The sequence below is a fragment of the Neofelis nebulosa genome, chromosome 6 (genome assembly GCF_028018385.1).
Source record: "Neofelis nebulosa isolate mNeoNeb1 chromosome 6, mNeoNeb1.pri, whole genome shotgun sequence".
NCBI lineage: Eukaryota > Metazoa > Chordata > Mammalia > Carnivora > Felidae > Neofelis > Neofelis nebulosa.
The window spans coordinates 75,469,073-75,483,172 of record NC_080787.1 but is presented as its reverse complement, the minus strand read 5'-3'; the positions used below and the strand labels follow the sequence as shown (position 1 = coordinate 75,483,172).

The window sequence follows — 14,100 nt, the reverse complement described above, 5'->3', positions numbered from 1 at the left end:
CACAAAAGATTTATAAACAGTTCAGTTATGTACTGTCTTCTTTGTTGTTGGTACATAGGATACATATCAGAGAAAATACTTAATATAAAAAAAGTTGAGTCTAGGTTACTATTATAGTAGGGTTCCTGCAAAATATTTTAAAACATTTACAGAGGTCACCTCTCACTGGATCCTTGGATCCTTAATCTCAGCATGTAACATAATCTTTCTGCACCATCTGGTGTCTTAATTAGAGCCCAGGAAAAGAAAAGACTTATTCATGTAAGTAGGATTATATTTATGACCTAGGAAATATTTGTTACTTTTGTTCGTTTGTTTGTTTCAACTCACTACTTTAAAGATTTTACTGCCTAATACTAAATGCTATGATTAGGTATTTACTTTGTTGCACATGTTAAAGTGCCAGACAGACACTAACAGAGACAGGAGCTACCCAAACATATTTGCAAGAATATCTGAAGTTTAATATAGGCTAAGCATGAACATCTGAAATAACCTTTACAAAGTAACTATCTCTGTTTCTCTACCATATTGAAAAACAGTAGTGTGAAGGTGTTTAAGGCTCTGTGTTCAGCAGTTTGGTACTTCAGGTCATCTCGCTATGTAGCAGACTAGAAATTTTCTCTAAACTGTTGCCACTGTGTAGATATAGCCTTGGACCCTTTCTTATCTCCCCCGCCCGTGCCCACCCCCCCCCCACCCCCACCCCCCCCCCCCCCCCCGCCTCACGGAGAGATGCCTAGGTTTCACACCTACTTAGGCAAAAATGATTCTATGCCTCATACATTTTGTGCAATGAAGATTGTTTAGGACTAAGAATGAATAGAAAGCCATATAATACAGTGTCACTCTGGTGTTTATAACATGCTCCCCCCCCCCCCCTTTTTTTTTTTTACAGATAGCTGCTGCTCTGTGGTGGTACTTTGTATCTAAAGGGGTTGAGTATTTGGACACCGTATTTTTTATCCTGAGGAAGAAAAACAACCAAGTCTCTTTCCTTCATGTATATCATCACTGTACAATGTTTACACTGTGGTGGATTGGAATTAAGTGGGTCGCGGGGGGACAAGGTGAGCATTTTCAGGAACATATCTGCATATATTAAGTTATATAAATGTGTTGTGTGGAAAAGTAATTATAAGCTGGAAATTTGACTTGGTCTTTAACTTACTTTCATGGTTAATTTTTTGTGTTAATTTCATTTTAAAGAAATTTGAACAAAGTGAAGCTTTAGCTTTTTATCTGTGGCTACTTAAATTCCTAAAGATTTGTCTCAGAGATAAGCATAAACTAATCTTAAATGTGGCAAATGATATTTTGATAAGCTATTGTAGTTGTTCTGATTCAAAGGGTACTAAGCTGTAACTCCTGAGTTTGAAGGTTCCGTCTCCAGTCCAAGCCCAGAGCCCATTCCTGCTCTAAAACAGGCCTTAAATGAACCTGTTGGATCTTACTCAAAGGAAATCATATATAGCCTTGTTAAAGAGGATCTGAATTCACAGTTTGTCCAAGATCTGTCTTCAGCTTTTCAGATGTAGATTGAAGATGATTTACATCACTGAGCTGGAAACAGACTATTGCTGTGTTGGAGACCCAGGGTATGGGTCATTACAGTAGTACAGTTCACCTTCTATTTTCACTTAAAACTGTTAGGAAAGTAAGAAATAAGTACGATTTTTTTTGTAGATATATTTATGGGCACATCTAAAGGCAATATTGAGGCTTTAAAAATCTACTTATACAATTACATGTACCATGACTTTTTTCCCCAAGCATGAAAAATAATATAGGTAGTAGTTCTATATTAGGGCATACTAAAGCCACTGGGGTGCTCCATTTGGAACCTTGCCACTTTGAAAATCCTTTGCATTTGAAGAACACTCATTTTTTTAATATGCTAAAAGCCTGAGTCTAAACTTTAAAAATACCTAGCATGATCTGAAGAGAAATGCTTTCCGTTAGTACTACTTTACAATTTTTTATTCCTAATCTGTACCCAAGATTAAATTTTAAAAAATAATGTGGATTCATTTATTTTATGTTCAGATGGTTTATTGCCTACTAAAGTTTTCTGTATCTTGTGATTCTGTTTTTCTGAAGCATTTTTTGGAGCACAGCTGAATTCCTTCATCCATGTGATTATGTACTCATACTATGGGTTAACTGCATTTGGCCCATGGATTCAGAAATATCTTTGGTGGAAAAGATACTTGACCATGTTGCAGCTGGTGAGTAAAATGCTTCTAAAGTTTCTTGTGGTGAAACACTGAAAATGTTTGAATTTACTAATTTTAAATGCAGTTTTTTTTAATGTTTATTTATTTTTAGAGAGTGCGAGTGGGGGAGGGGCAGAGAGAGGTTAGACACAGAATCCGAAGCAGGCTCCAAGCTCTGAGCTGTCAGCACAGAGTCCAACACGGGGCTTGAACTCATGAACTGCGAGATCATGACCTGAGCTGAAGTTGAACCTTAAATGACTGAGCCACCGAGGCACCCCTGAATTTACTAATTTTAAAGGGCTAAGTTATACTCGACAACTTTCTGTTACAAAGTCTACTTTCTCTGTGCTCTAGATGTGGGAGTTGAGGCTGCTTAGCTCTGAGCTTTTTGTTCATAGACCTAGTTGTCACTGCCACTAACTTTTAGGATACTCTTAAAAGGCTAAACACAACTCTGGTCTCTCTAAGAGAAATGTTCGAAGTACACCATAAAGTACATAAACTCATATATGACCAGAAAAATAGTGTAACTTCTTTCTCAGGTGATTTTTTTCTAATTTAAAATGTTACTGTTACCTCTCTTCATCCTGCCCTTGCTTGAATTTTGTTTTCTGTTCCATTTTTCAGTCCTTTTAACAGAGCCCATACGTTTAGAGAATGAAAGTTGAGAAGGTACAGAACCAAGGAAGGGGTGGGGTAAAGGAAGGGAATAAGGACAAGAGAACTCCTCTTAATTCCCTAACACATAGTCCTTAGAGAGCAAAGCTAGGTTTTTTCAAATGCTAGCCTTTAGAGGCGACAATTTTCAGCACATATGCCTAGTGGGACTTCTTGCAGCATCTGGATATATCAGTGAAACATTCAGAGAGAGGCGCTAGCCCAGTAATCAAACTGGAAATCCAACACGAACCTGATAGCTATTCTTCAAGCCTTGGAATTTATTATAATTTGCTGTAATCATAGCATGTACACAATTTATCAGTGGAATCACATTTGGAAATATTATTCATCTCTGCTTTAAGTTGCTAAACAGTTGGCTGGCCGAACAGGAAACACAACTTTTGGGGAATGCTGGGTGTGAAAGATTCATTTGTAACTAAAATGTTGCAGGAGGCTTCCTCCAGTTTATGTTTAAGCTGTTTATATAGTTTGTGTAATTCATTTTTCTCAGTCATCAGTAAATGGTCACAAGAAAATGAAGAGATGACAGAAGTCATCTGAACTTTGTATCTATTTTGTTGGAGTCTTCACCACAGTCTCCTTGAGTGATGCCACACTTGATCACACCTATATACATACATACTCTTTTGGTGACTTAGGTTCTAAGAACCAGTGTGAAATCAAAACTTCTTACAATCTGGATTTTGTCCTAGAGAATTTAAAGTTTTTTAGTCTGATATAAATTTAGGGCTTACATGGAATAAATTATTTTAGTAATATTTATATAATAATTAACTTAGATAGTGCTGTGCTTAAAAGAGAAACCACAATTGCCCATTCCAAATAGGATGTTAATTTTGTGAAGAGCACAGTATTTTCAAGCCAGAAGTTCTCATAACAGTCAATCATATCAGTTAATCTTATAAAAAGCTAACCCTTGTTAACACTATGGAATTCATAATTCTTCTACTGAGAGTCATTCATTTATTGATATATTAGAATTTAAACTGATTTGCCTTATCTGAATTAAAAAGCTTCTTAATTTTTGGCTTTTCTTCTTTTATTTTTATTCATTTATTTTATTTTAAAAATTTCTTTTTTTTTTTTAACATTTATTTTTGAGAGACAGAGACAGAACATGAGCAGGGGAGGGGGACAGAGGGAGAGGGTGACACAGAATCCAAAGCAGCCTCCAGGCTCTGAGCAGTTTGTCAGCACAGAGCCCAACACGGGGCTCAAACTCACGAGCTGCAAGACCACGATCTGAGCCGAAGTTGGACGCTTAACCAACTGAGCCACCCAGGCGCCCCTGGCTTTTCTTCTTTTAAAAACTTTCAAAGTTGGGGGTGCCTGGGTGGCTCAGTCGGTTGAGTGTCTGACTTCAGCTCAGGTCATGATTTCGTGGTTTGTGATGTTCGAGCCTCACATCGGGCTCTGCGCTAATAGCTCAGAGCCTGGAGCCTGCTTTGGATTCTGTGTTTCCCTCTCTATCTGCCCCTCCTCCACTCACACTCTATCTCTCTTTCTCTCTCTCACTGTCTCTCAAAAATAAATAAACATTAAAAAAAAATTTAAAAACTTTTAAAGTTGAAAGTGATTCTCTCTTTTTGCACTTATTCTCAAATATCTACTAAATTTTACTAAAAATCTTAGTTTGTAAAGGATAGTGTTAATTCAAATGCAGTTTTACCTGTGTGCTATTTTGTAAGAAATAAAAAACCCTTTTGGTAGTTTCAATTTTAAAAGGATTTGTACCAGTTTACAGTTTTGTGGAAAGAAATTAGTTAAAATGTGAGAAGAAGACAAATATCAAAAAGGGCATACGGTACTATTTACTTTATTCTGTTATGCCATTGATATTCCCTCTCATTAACAACATTATTCAGCATTATCCAACAAATACTCATTGAATCCAGACCCTGTGCCAAGGACTCAGGAATCCTCAGGGAGCAACACATAGCCTTACCCTCTGGAGTTATATACTAGTGGAAAGATGGACAACCAAGAAGTTAAGAATTCCAGATAGGTTTCATTGTTTTAAAGAAGAAAGTGCACACAAAACAAAAACCCTGATGAATGGGATAGAGAGGGCCAGCTGGATGGAGGTACTTTGTAGCAGCAGGAAAAACAACAAAAAAAGTCAGGAAAAGAAAAAGAAAAAAAACAAAAAGGCAGGAAGCCCTTCCTGAGGGAAGGAGAGGGAGCTGGAGTTGGGTGTGGGAGCCCGAGAGCTATTAAACTTTGAACAGTGTGGCAAGATTAGGCCCTATCTTAGCCAGGCAGAAGATTCTGGTGTTGTTAAAAGTTATTTACTATTTGCAGTAAATGTATCCTGCATCGTGGTTTTGTTTTGTTTTTCAGGTTCAGTTCCACGTGACCATCGGGCACACAGCACTGTCTCTGTACACTGATTGCCCCTTCCCCAAGTGGATGCACTGGGCTCTCATTGCCTACGCAATCAGCTTCATATTTCTCTTTCTTAACTTCTATGTTCGGACATACAAAGAGCCTAAGAAAGCAAAAGCTGGAAAAACAGCTGTGAATGGTATTTCAGCAAATGGTGTGAGCAAATCAGAGAAACAACTGGTAATAGAAAATGGAAAAAAGCAGAAAAATGGAAAAGCAAAAGGAGAGTAAATTGAACTGGGCCTTAACTGTTGTTGACAGTGAGGAAGCTCCCATTTCATATAAAATTTCAGGGAAGAAGAAGCAAATGAGGGTTTGGGGTGGGGAGAAAAAGACAAATGTGCTCTATGTATTAGTAACCTTTAGATAGAGTAAAGTGTTAAATACAATATCCGGATGTTTTATTTATGAAGTTTTATTTTAAACATTTTTTTTTATTAGCCTTGATGTTGTCCAGACCAAAGCAATCATTATGTGACTTGGGAGGCTCTCCCTCTGTTCACATCTGTTGTCTAATGCATGAGATTTTTCATGTATCTTATATACAGTCATTCTTCAGTCTGATGATCACAGAAACACAGTATGAATTTTTTGGCTAAATTATTATTGCCTACTGATGAAAATCAGTTATCTAACATTTTCTGGTCCAAAGCTGGAACTGTAGATACTTTAAAATTTGCACATTTGGATTCATTTGCTGACTGGAATGGTCGAATCTCTCCACCTCTAGTCTGAATATACCCTTTTGGTTGTAATTAAATTAAAAAAATCTGATGATCTCTGTAGACTCTTAGAGGCTTGATGATGATGGTGTTGGTGAAAATAAGAAAGAATTACAGTAAAAGCCTGTCTAGCGACCCAAAGGTCACCATGACTTGCGGCACAAATCACTGTGGGAAACAATTTTTGTGATGAAAAGGCAGCCTTTTAATACTCTTGTTACTATCAGAAATATATTATGAAAATTAAGATTATTGTCTGATTGGAACATGAAACAACTCATGTCTTTATTAGTAACATCACAAAAGAGTTACACTTATGTGCTGTTAGAAGAGAGTATGTTGATTTTTATCAGGCTTTCCTTGTTTTGATTTGTGGCTGTTACCGATTTTTCATATGTGGAAATATACCTACCTCTTATGTTGGAAAGAACATTTAAAATTAAATAAATTTTAATTAAAAAATCAAGGAGTCCTCTAATGTAAATTTTAATAACTTTCGAATCCGCTAGTATTTTTTTTTGCGTTTTTTACAAATAGCATACACCCAATTTTTCGTGAAACGATCCTTCTCTTTCAATGTGTTTAATTTTGGAGTGATATTTTCCTTGTGACAAAGTTGCAAGATCTCATTTATTAACTAGATATGAAGTGTATACCCATCTTGGGGCAATATTCTTGACTCCTTGGTGCTAAAGATCATTAAATTTAGTGTGTGATTGTTATAAGGTGTTAATTGTTAAGACACAAAATGAATAAAAGTAAGAGTAGTCAGAACCAGAAAATTAAATTTGCTGTTGACAAATAAAGTGTTTCATGTAATATAAATGAGCAACTGGAAGTAGACTAGGAAAGAGACTTGTACATTGTCTTATTGCATAGGTTGAATTGGTAGGGGATGTTGACCAGGGATCATTATTGAAAGAGAAAATGTGACAAGAAAAAAAAAAAAAAAAAGCATGAATATTTTAACTATCTCAACATGTCAAAACCGCATGGTGCAGGATGTATGCTGTTTGTGCAGACAAACTATTTCAGAATATTTTGTAAACTATAACATATTTATTGTGCATTAAAGTTACCCACTTTTTCCCCCAAAGGCATGCAGTCATGAGAAATACAGAATATTTGCAAAACTTTTAATAGTTTGGCCTGAGAGGATTCAACACCTTTGTCTTTGCTGCTTGGTGTGCAATGACTGGAGACTTGTAAATCTTTGTGAACATTCTGTACTGCTTCCCCAGACCTATTCATTCCCCGCTACCTGATTTCAGCACAATAAATATACTACTGCTGTGGGAAAAAATGATTTTTTTCTGTTAATCAGTTTATTACGTAAATTATCTGCTAAATATTTATTTGATTCAGTTGTTAGTATTCTGAATTCTCTTCCACTGCCAATTACTAATGTAGAAAAGAAGTGAAATTAGAACTTGGGTGCCTAAAACTTCTGGTGAAAAGCTTCTTTTTTTATTGTGGCATTTTTTACTGTAAAAATTAGTTGCCTTTGGAAGAGCTTTTGGATCCAGACATAAAACATACCATTTTCTTCTAAATTATCCTTCCATTTGTTGCTTCAAATGTTAGCTTAACACTTTTTCATGCTGCGGGGTTTTTTGGTTCCAAAAATAAAGTGGAGGAGCTCTTGTGTTCTTACATTAGATCATTCAGCTCTTTCTCCACTTTATAAGATTCCTTATCTAGGATGACTTTAAGATGTGATGTGCAGCCGTTCTGGTAGCTTTCCTAATTTCTCAGTCATCACACTGAGTTGCATGCCTCATACCTAAAATCAGGGGAGGAGGATTGCATCCTCTTCTGGGTAAAACTTTGTCACTAACGAAAGAAATGTTTTCTTACGCAGAAAACAGAAGTTTTTAATGTTTGCAGTGGCTAGCAATACCTTAGGCATGCGACAGTGCATTTTCCTAGTATAATCAGTGACTGCATCTCTTCTTTTTTCTCTTTTCTGTGATACTCTTGACTCTGTTTTTCTGATGGACACTGACTGATGACTAGTTTCAGTTGTAGCACCATTAATTTAGTCATTCTCTGTTTCTCCCCACACGCTTCCTAGGTATTCAAAAATATTTTCATATGGATTTTTACATTCACATTTTAGAACATGGAATGTAGTGTTTGTAGTTTATTAGGAACATTTTAACTTACAGATTTATTCCATGTATGCAATTCATATGTGAAATGAAAGAGAACATAGAGGTGGAAGTGATTTTTGCTGCCCGGTCCATCTGATAATACAACAATCCAGGCATTACATATTGACAGTTGGGACCCGACTTTTGAATCTCACCTTGATGAGAATGTGACAGCATGCCGAACTGTCCCGCTCTCTCAGCTCTTGCCTTGTTGTAGCCTGAAGTTCAGCCAGCTGAATTCCTGGCACTGTCCTTATCGAGAAAAAGACGGCTACAGACTGTGTAGGAGGGCAAGTGCTTACTACAGACCTGCGTGACATAGACTGGGATCCTGCTGGATGGTGGCTAAGGCTGCAGAGCTGAGGTTCTGAGCTACTCCCCCAGGAACATAACACCCGCCTAATAGATGGTTCACCTGCCCCTCAGCATGCAAGCAGTTTTGGCAAATCACCTTGGAAAGCAAGTTCTTAATAGTGTATTTTAGAACCCATGCTTAAGCTTTGGTATTTTAGGCTGTTGCTATCTGAACCAGAAAAATAGTTATGAAAAGGCAGAGAAGTGTAAACAAATTCATTGTTTTAAAACACTACAGATCATGTAAGTATTAGAAGTTAGTTTTCCTGGGGCGCCTGGGTGGCTCAGTCGGTTAAGCGGCCGACTTCGGCTCAGGTCATGATCTCACGGCCCGTGAGTTCGAGCCCCGCGTCGGGCTCTGTGCTGACTGCTCAGAGCCTGGAGCCTGTTTCAGATTCTGTGTCTCCCTCTCTCTCTGACCCTCCCCCGTTCATGCTCTGTCTCTCTCTGTCTCAAAAATAAATAAACGTTAAAAAAAAATTAAAAAAAAAAAAGAAGTTAGTTTTCCTAATTCTCTCTGGAATTTCCTAATTTCCCTCCTAAATTATAGAGGGAAGGCACACCTGTTAAGTTTAAAAATAGGAGGCTATAACACAACTATGTTCCTGAAGGGGATTCAAAGGGATATGTTAAAAATTATAATTGACGTATAGAACTATTACCAGATGAAGACTAAGATTCTAAGATTCTGGAATAGATCACTAAAAGAGTATGTGAGTTACGAAGAAGGTGGTCAACAGCTCTCTTTAGATGGTGATTCGTTAATAGGAGTTTTAGGTTTGTAAAGGACGATATGAGATACAACTTGGTATTCTTTTGCACTTATAACTCTAGGTTTTCCTTTGAGAAAATAAGCTTTTTTCTACCTGTTTAAAAAAAAAAAAAGGCCTAGAACTTAGGTCTTTTCTCTTTGTCTTTTTCATTTTACCACATGAAAGCATGTTTACATGTCCACACGTGAACAAATTTCCTTCATACTTTTATTCCTTCAAGATCCATCTGGTCTTAAATAGAAATCCAACAGAACCTTTTTCTCTTTTTCTCCTTCTCATAGGTGAGGTTCTCCAAAGGATTGTGTCCTTAAAGTAGTATCTCCTTTGAGAATAAATACATGCTGAAACACATCACTTGATAACTATCTACCTAATTATAATAATCTCATGCAGCTATCAGAAGGTCACATTGTAATCAAACATCTACACAGGACATACACAGAGAATATGTCCAAATTAAAAGCCATTCTAAAACTAAAAAATCTTGGAAGGTTTAAATAATCTAGCCATTTCTAAAAAGATAGGGTCTGGATATTATTGGGTATTTCCCAATTTAAATACAAGACTATGAGTTGTAAAGAGAATTTGTCAGTCCTCATGCATATTCTGTATACTCTATCAGTCTCCAGGAACCCCTGGATCCCTTTCCTGCAATTTTCGAGAAGCCAGTTAGGTTACTCCTTTCCTCAGTTTTAAAATTTTTCTTTGAATTTGCCTTTGGGGAAAAGCATCCAATTGAAATTCCTTCTTTGTCATCCCTGATGCATCATATTTAAACTGAGTTTCTCCTCCCTGTGAGGAAGCTATCCTAAGAACCAGTCTTTCAAGAATAATGATTAGTTAGCTATTTGGTAATGAGAGGGTGGTAGGTTACGAGTCTTGCACAGGAGGTAGCATTATGTTAGTGACACTCATACCTCACCTTTGAAAGTGGCTTGTGTTCTAATTTTTTAATAAATCTGGGAATCAAATACAACATTTACATTTTTATAAGCATATTATATAGTTAGGGTATATCAGTTGTACATATATGGTTAGATTCTAAATATTTTTTGAGGTCAGTCCTCACAGTGAAAATGTAATAAAGATGTCATATGGTCACAAAAGAACAAATAGCTGTGCTTCAAAGCTGTATTTATTCACCAACATTTAAGTGTTTTCATTATGTTTGAATTATTGCTGTCAGCCCTTATGAAAGTGGGGTCTGGTCTTTTTTTCAGAAAGAAAAGGAGTATGGGAACACATTTCTAATTTCTAGTTGTATTTGAGATTTTGAGTTTATATCTTAGAATCTACCCTAAATACTACTTGAGAAATCCAGCAACCATCTTTAGATTAGTGTGCTAGATATTTATTGGTTCTATGAATCCATTTCTATCCCCTCAATACATCTCCCTCCTTCCCTCCCCCGGTCTAAAGAACTAAAAATTACACTTCTCAGATTCCCTCACAAATTTAGGTTTTATCAACATGCAGCACTCGTGAAATTTTTGGAAGGTAGAAGGGAGGTGGATGTCATCCTTCTGGAGAACATAATTATATAAATGGGCTCCTTACAGATACAAGTGTTGGCAACAGCTGAATTACATGTTCCACTATCTTGACACCATTTTTGTAAATGCAGGCAGTGGTAATAGTGATAATGATCATGGCAGATGTGGTCTTACAAATTTGAAGTTAAAGACTAGGGGTGGCCTCTTGACTCATTCCTCCAAGTTACCAATAATCTTATAAGCATCTAATCCTTTGAATTAAAGCACTCTGCTTGAAATACCTAGTGGTATCTATTTCATGCAGTGAACCTTGCCTAATTTAGTATTCAGCACCAAAATTTGATCAGGAAATAGACTGCCAAAGAAAATAATATGAAATTGGTTATCTGACCTGTTTGAGTTTACAGGCAGTGATAACTTAATGACCACTGGGAAATGCAATACAGTTTTCCATGTAGTGAATAGCTGAATTTTCACCTATGGCCACCTACAATGAAATAGTTATTGCAAGACAAGATATTGGCTGAATAAGTGGTAGCTACATTGCAGTATTGTGATGGAAATGAGAAATATAAATAAAGATTTAAGTGAGGTAGTTGCCTCTGATTGCCCTGCAGAGTTTATAGGAAAAAAAAAAATTAGCTTGTGTCTTAAATTCTTGGCTGCCCTTCAAGGACCTGTTATATCTTATAGGTACAGATCTGAAACATCTTAAAATAAGATCCAAAGGTTGATCCAAAGTGGGTTGCAAAATTACAACTTCAGTTCACAGCCTCAATAGTTTTCTAAGTGAAAATTGTGGCATTAATTGAAAACAGGGCCAGGAGGGGGAGGCACCCAAAGAATTGAAATGGGGACACATAGATAGATTTGGATGAAACTGCAAACCTGAATCTCTCAATCCTATTAAATATCCCTGGCCAAGAAAAGCAGTCCCTCCTCCATTGTCAGATGACCTTAGTTTTTCATTGCTTGAGATCCTGTAATGACTTGAACCAAGGTAGTTACCTTCCAAGAGGATGCTGATCTTCCTTAGGGCTGCCTCTTATTCTCTCAGTGCCATCAGATCTGTAAAGATAATTTTAACACAGGATGCCTCAGGGGGAAAGTTCAAAATCTACCCTGGGAGGAGGTAGTTTAGAATGATAGGATTTGGCTAATTTCCACCTGCAGAAATGTGTAGGAATAGAAAGAGTGCCAAGTAAAGTAGAAAGAAACATACCTTTAGATTGGACTGAAATTATTCATACAGGTGCATTTACCAGACATTGTTAATTTAAGGATATATCTCAACAGTGAGAAGCAGCTTTTAACTAAAGCCTGAAATCACTGGTGGCCTACACTAAAATGACATATATGTTAGAAATTCACTGGAATAATGTGAAGGAATGAATCCAAAGGCTTAAGGCATAAGGAATGTTGCAGATGATTTATCATGTGCAACCCACTTGACCACCCCCCCCCCACTATGTTTGAGAAATACGTAGGTAAATGTACATTGGTAATAGGTCTTTGAAAAAATCCTGTAGTGGCTGTTTTCCATAAGCTGAGGACTATAGAGAGGAAAACTTTTCCCCTACCTTCTTAGGTTAGTGACTGAGGCTTGTGAATTATTGACAAAAGACAAATTAATAGGGGGAAACGTTTGTAACTTCTATTGATACTAGTATTTTTTTAAATATTTATTTATTCTTGAGAGAGATAGAGACAGAGCACGAGTGGGGGAAGGACAGAGAGAGAAGGGGAGACACAGAATCCGAAGTAGGCTCCAGGCTCTGAGCTGTCAGCACAGCGTGCAATGCGGGGCTCGAACCTCACGAACCATGAGATCTTGACCTGAGCTGAAGTCAGAAGCTTAACCGATGGAGCCATCCAGGTGCCCCGATACTAGTGTTTTTAATTTTATGTGCATGGAGCTTCATGGGAAAGAAGTGAAAAACTCAAAGAAGTGGTTAGTTAGCCTTATAGACTTGTTTACCATTTTAACAAAAGGCAGTAAATTGTGGAAAAGTGACTAGACAAGGAAAGGGAGTCTGATAAATTGTGGGAAAGTGAGTAGGGAACATATGGGGGAAACTAATGGTAGATAAGGGTTATTCCAAAAACATTGTTTATGCAGACTCATCTCAGTGCCATCACTGTTTCCAGTGATAAGGGTTGTTCTCCATCTCTTGATACAGTTTCACACATTTATGCCCTGCTGTTAGGCAGGTAGAGGGAGGACAAAGAGCTGTTCTGGTGCTTGCTTTTTCTCAATTGCCTTCAGTTCAAAAGAATCTTTATGTCACGGTTGTATATTTTCAAGTGACATATTCTGATCTCCTTCAGAATAACAAGGAAGGGGGATGCTCTCTCTGAAATGGGCTCCCTGACTTCAGTAGGAATGAAGGCATTATTCATTGCTAGAGGCCAAATGGCAGTACTTAAATGCCAGAGGTGAAGTGGACTTGGTTACAGTACTGGGCAGAAAAGTCAGAGTGGTTATTAGAATGGCTTAGTAGCATGAGTATCTATGATGGTGGCTAATTTATTATGATGCCTTTAGGACTGAAATAGGCAACCTACTAAAGTCCTACTTGATCTGTATACCTGACTCTAAAGTTACTGAACACAGTTTGAGTCAACACAATAGCACAGCCCCTCCTGAGTCACTTCATAGACCCAAAGGTCCTTAAGTGAAGGAAATGTTGGGTTCCTTTGAGGAAATTTTCTGTGATGATGTCACAAGGATGTACTATAAATTCTCATCCTAGCTTTCACCAAAAGGGAAGGGAAATAATCAGACTTTGGGAGCATTACTGGTACATTGAGCTGATGCTGATTATTAGGTGTCCAAATTTCTGCTGTGGTCACCAATCAAAATGGAGGCTTATGGAGGCCAGGTGATAAGTGCAGTTTGGGCCAGAGTCCTTGTCACAATAGACCCAGTGGGTCCCTAAACTTACTCTCTCCAGTTCCTGAATGTATTTTTAGATTAGACATACTTAGCTTCTAGCTAAATATCCACATTATTTCCCTGTCTCATAGATAGGGCTAGTATGATATGAAGACCCAAGTCAAAGCTCAAAAAATGTAACCACCTTCTTAAAACAGTGGACCAAAAGTAGTGTCACATTTCTGGGTGAAAGTCAGAGGTTCATGCCAACATCAAAGTCATGGAAGATTCAAGGGTGACGATTACTTATCAGACACCCATTTAACTTTCCTGTTTGACTTGAGTAGAAATCGGAGAGTCTTGGAGAATAACAGTGGATTATCATCAACTTAATCATGTAATTCCAAGTTCAATAGCTGTTCTAGATATACTCAAATAACTGAAG

The 14,100-nt window shown here is 37.3% G+C and overlaps 1 protein-coding gene across 1 annotated transcript in view; it reads left to right on the top strand.

Moving 5' to 3' along the window:
- ELOVL4 (ELOVL fatty acid elongase 4) overlaps positions 1-7,313 on the top strand; it is a 32,431-nt gene extending 25,118 nt beyond the window's left edge. The window contains exons 4-6 of the mRNA XM_058734538.1: positions 899-1,070; positions 2,101-2,228; positions 5,241-7,313. Coding sequence (XP_058590521.1) covers positions 899-1,070; positions 2,101-2,228; positions 5,241-5,516 — 576 coding nt within the window. The 3' untranslated portion in view covers positions 5,517-7,313. The remainder of the gene's footprint in view (positions 1-898; positions 1,071-2,100; positions 2,229-5,240) is intronic.
- The last annotated feature ends 6,787 nt before the right edge of the window (positions 7,314-14,100 follow it).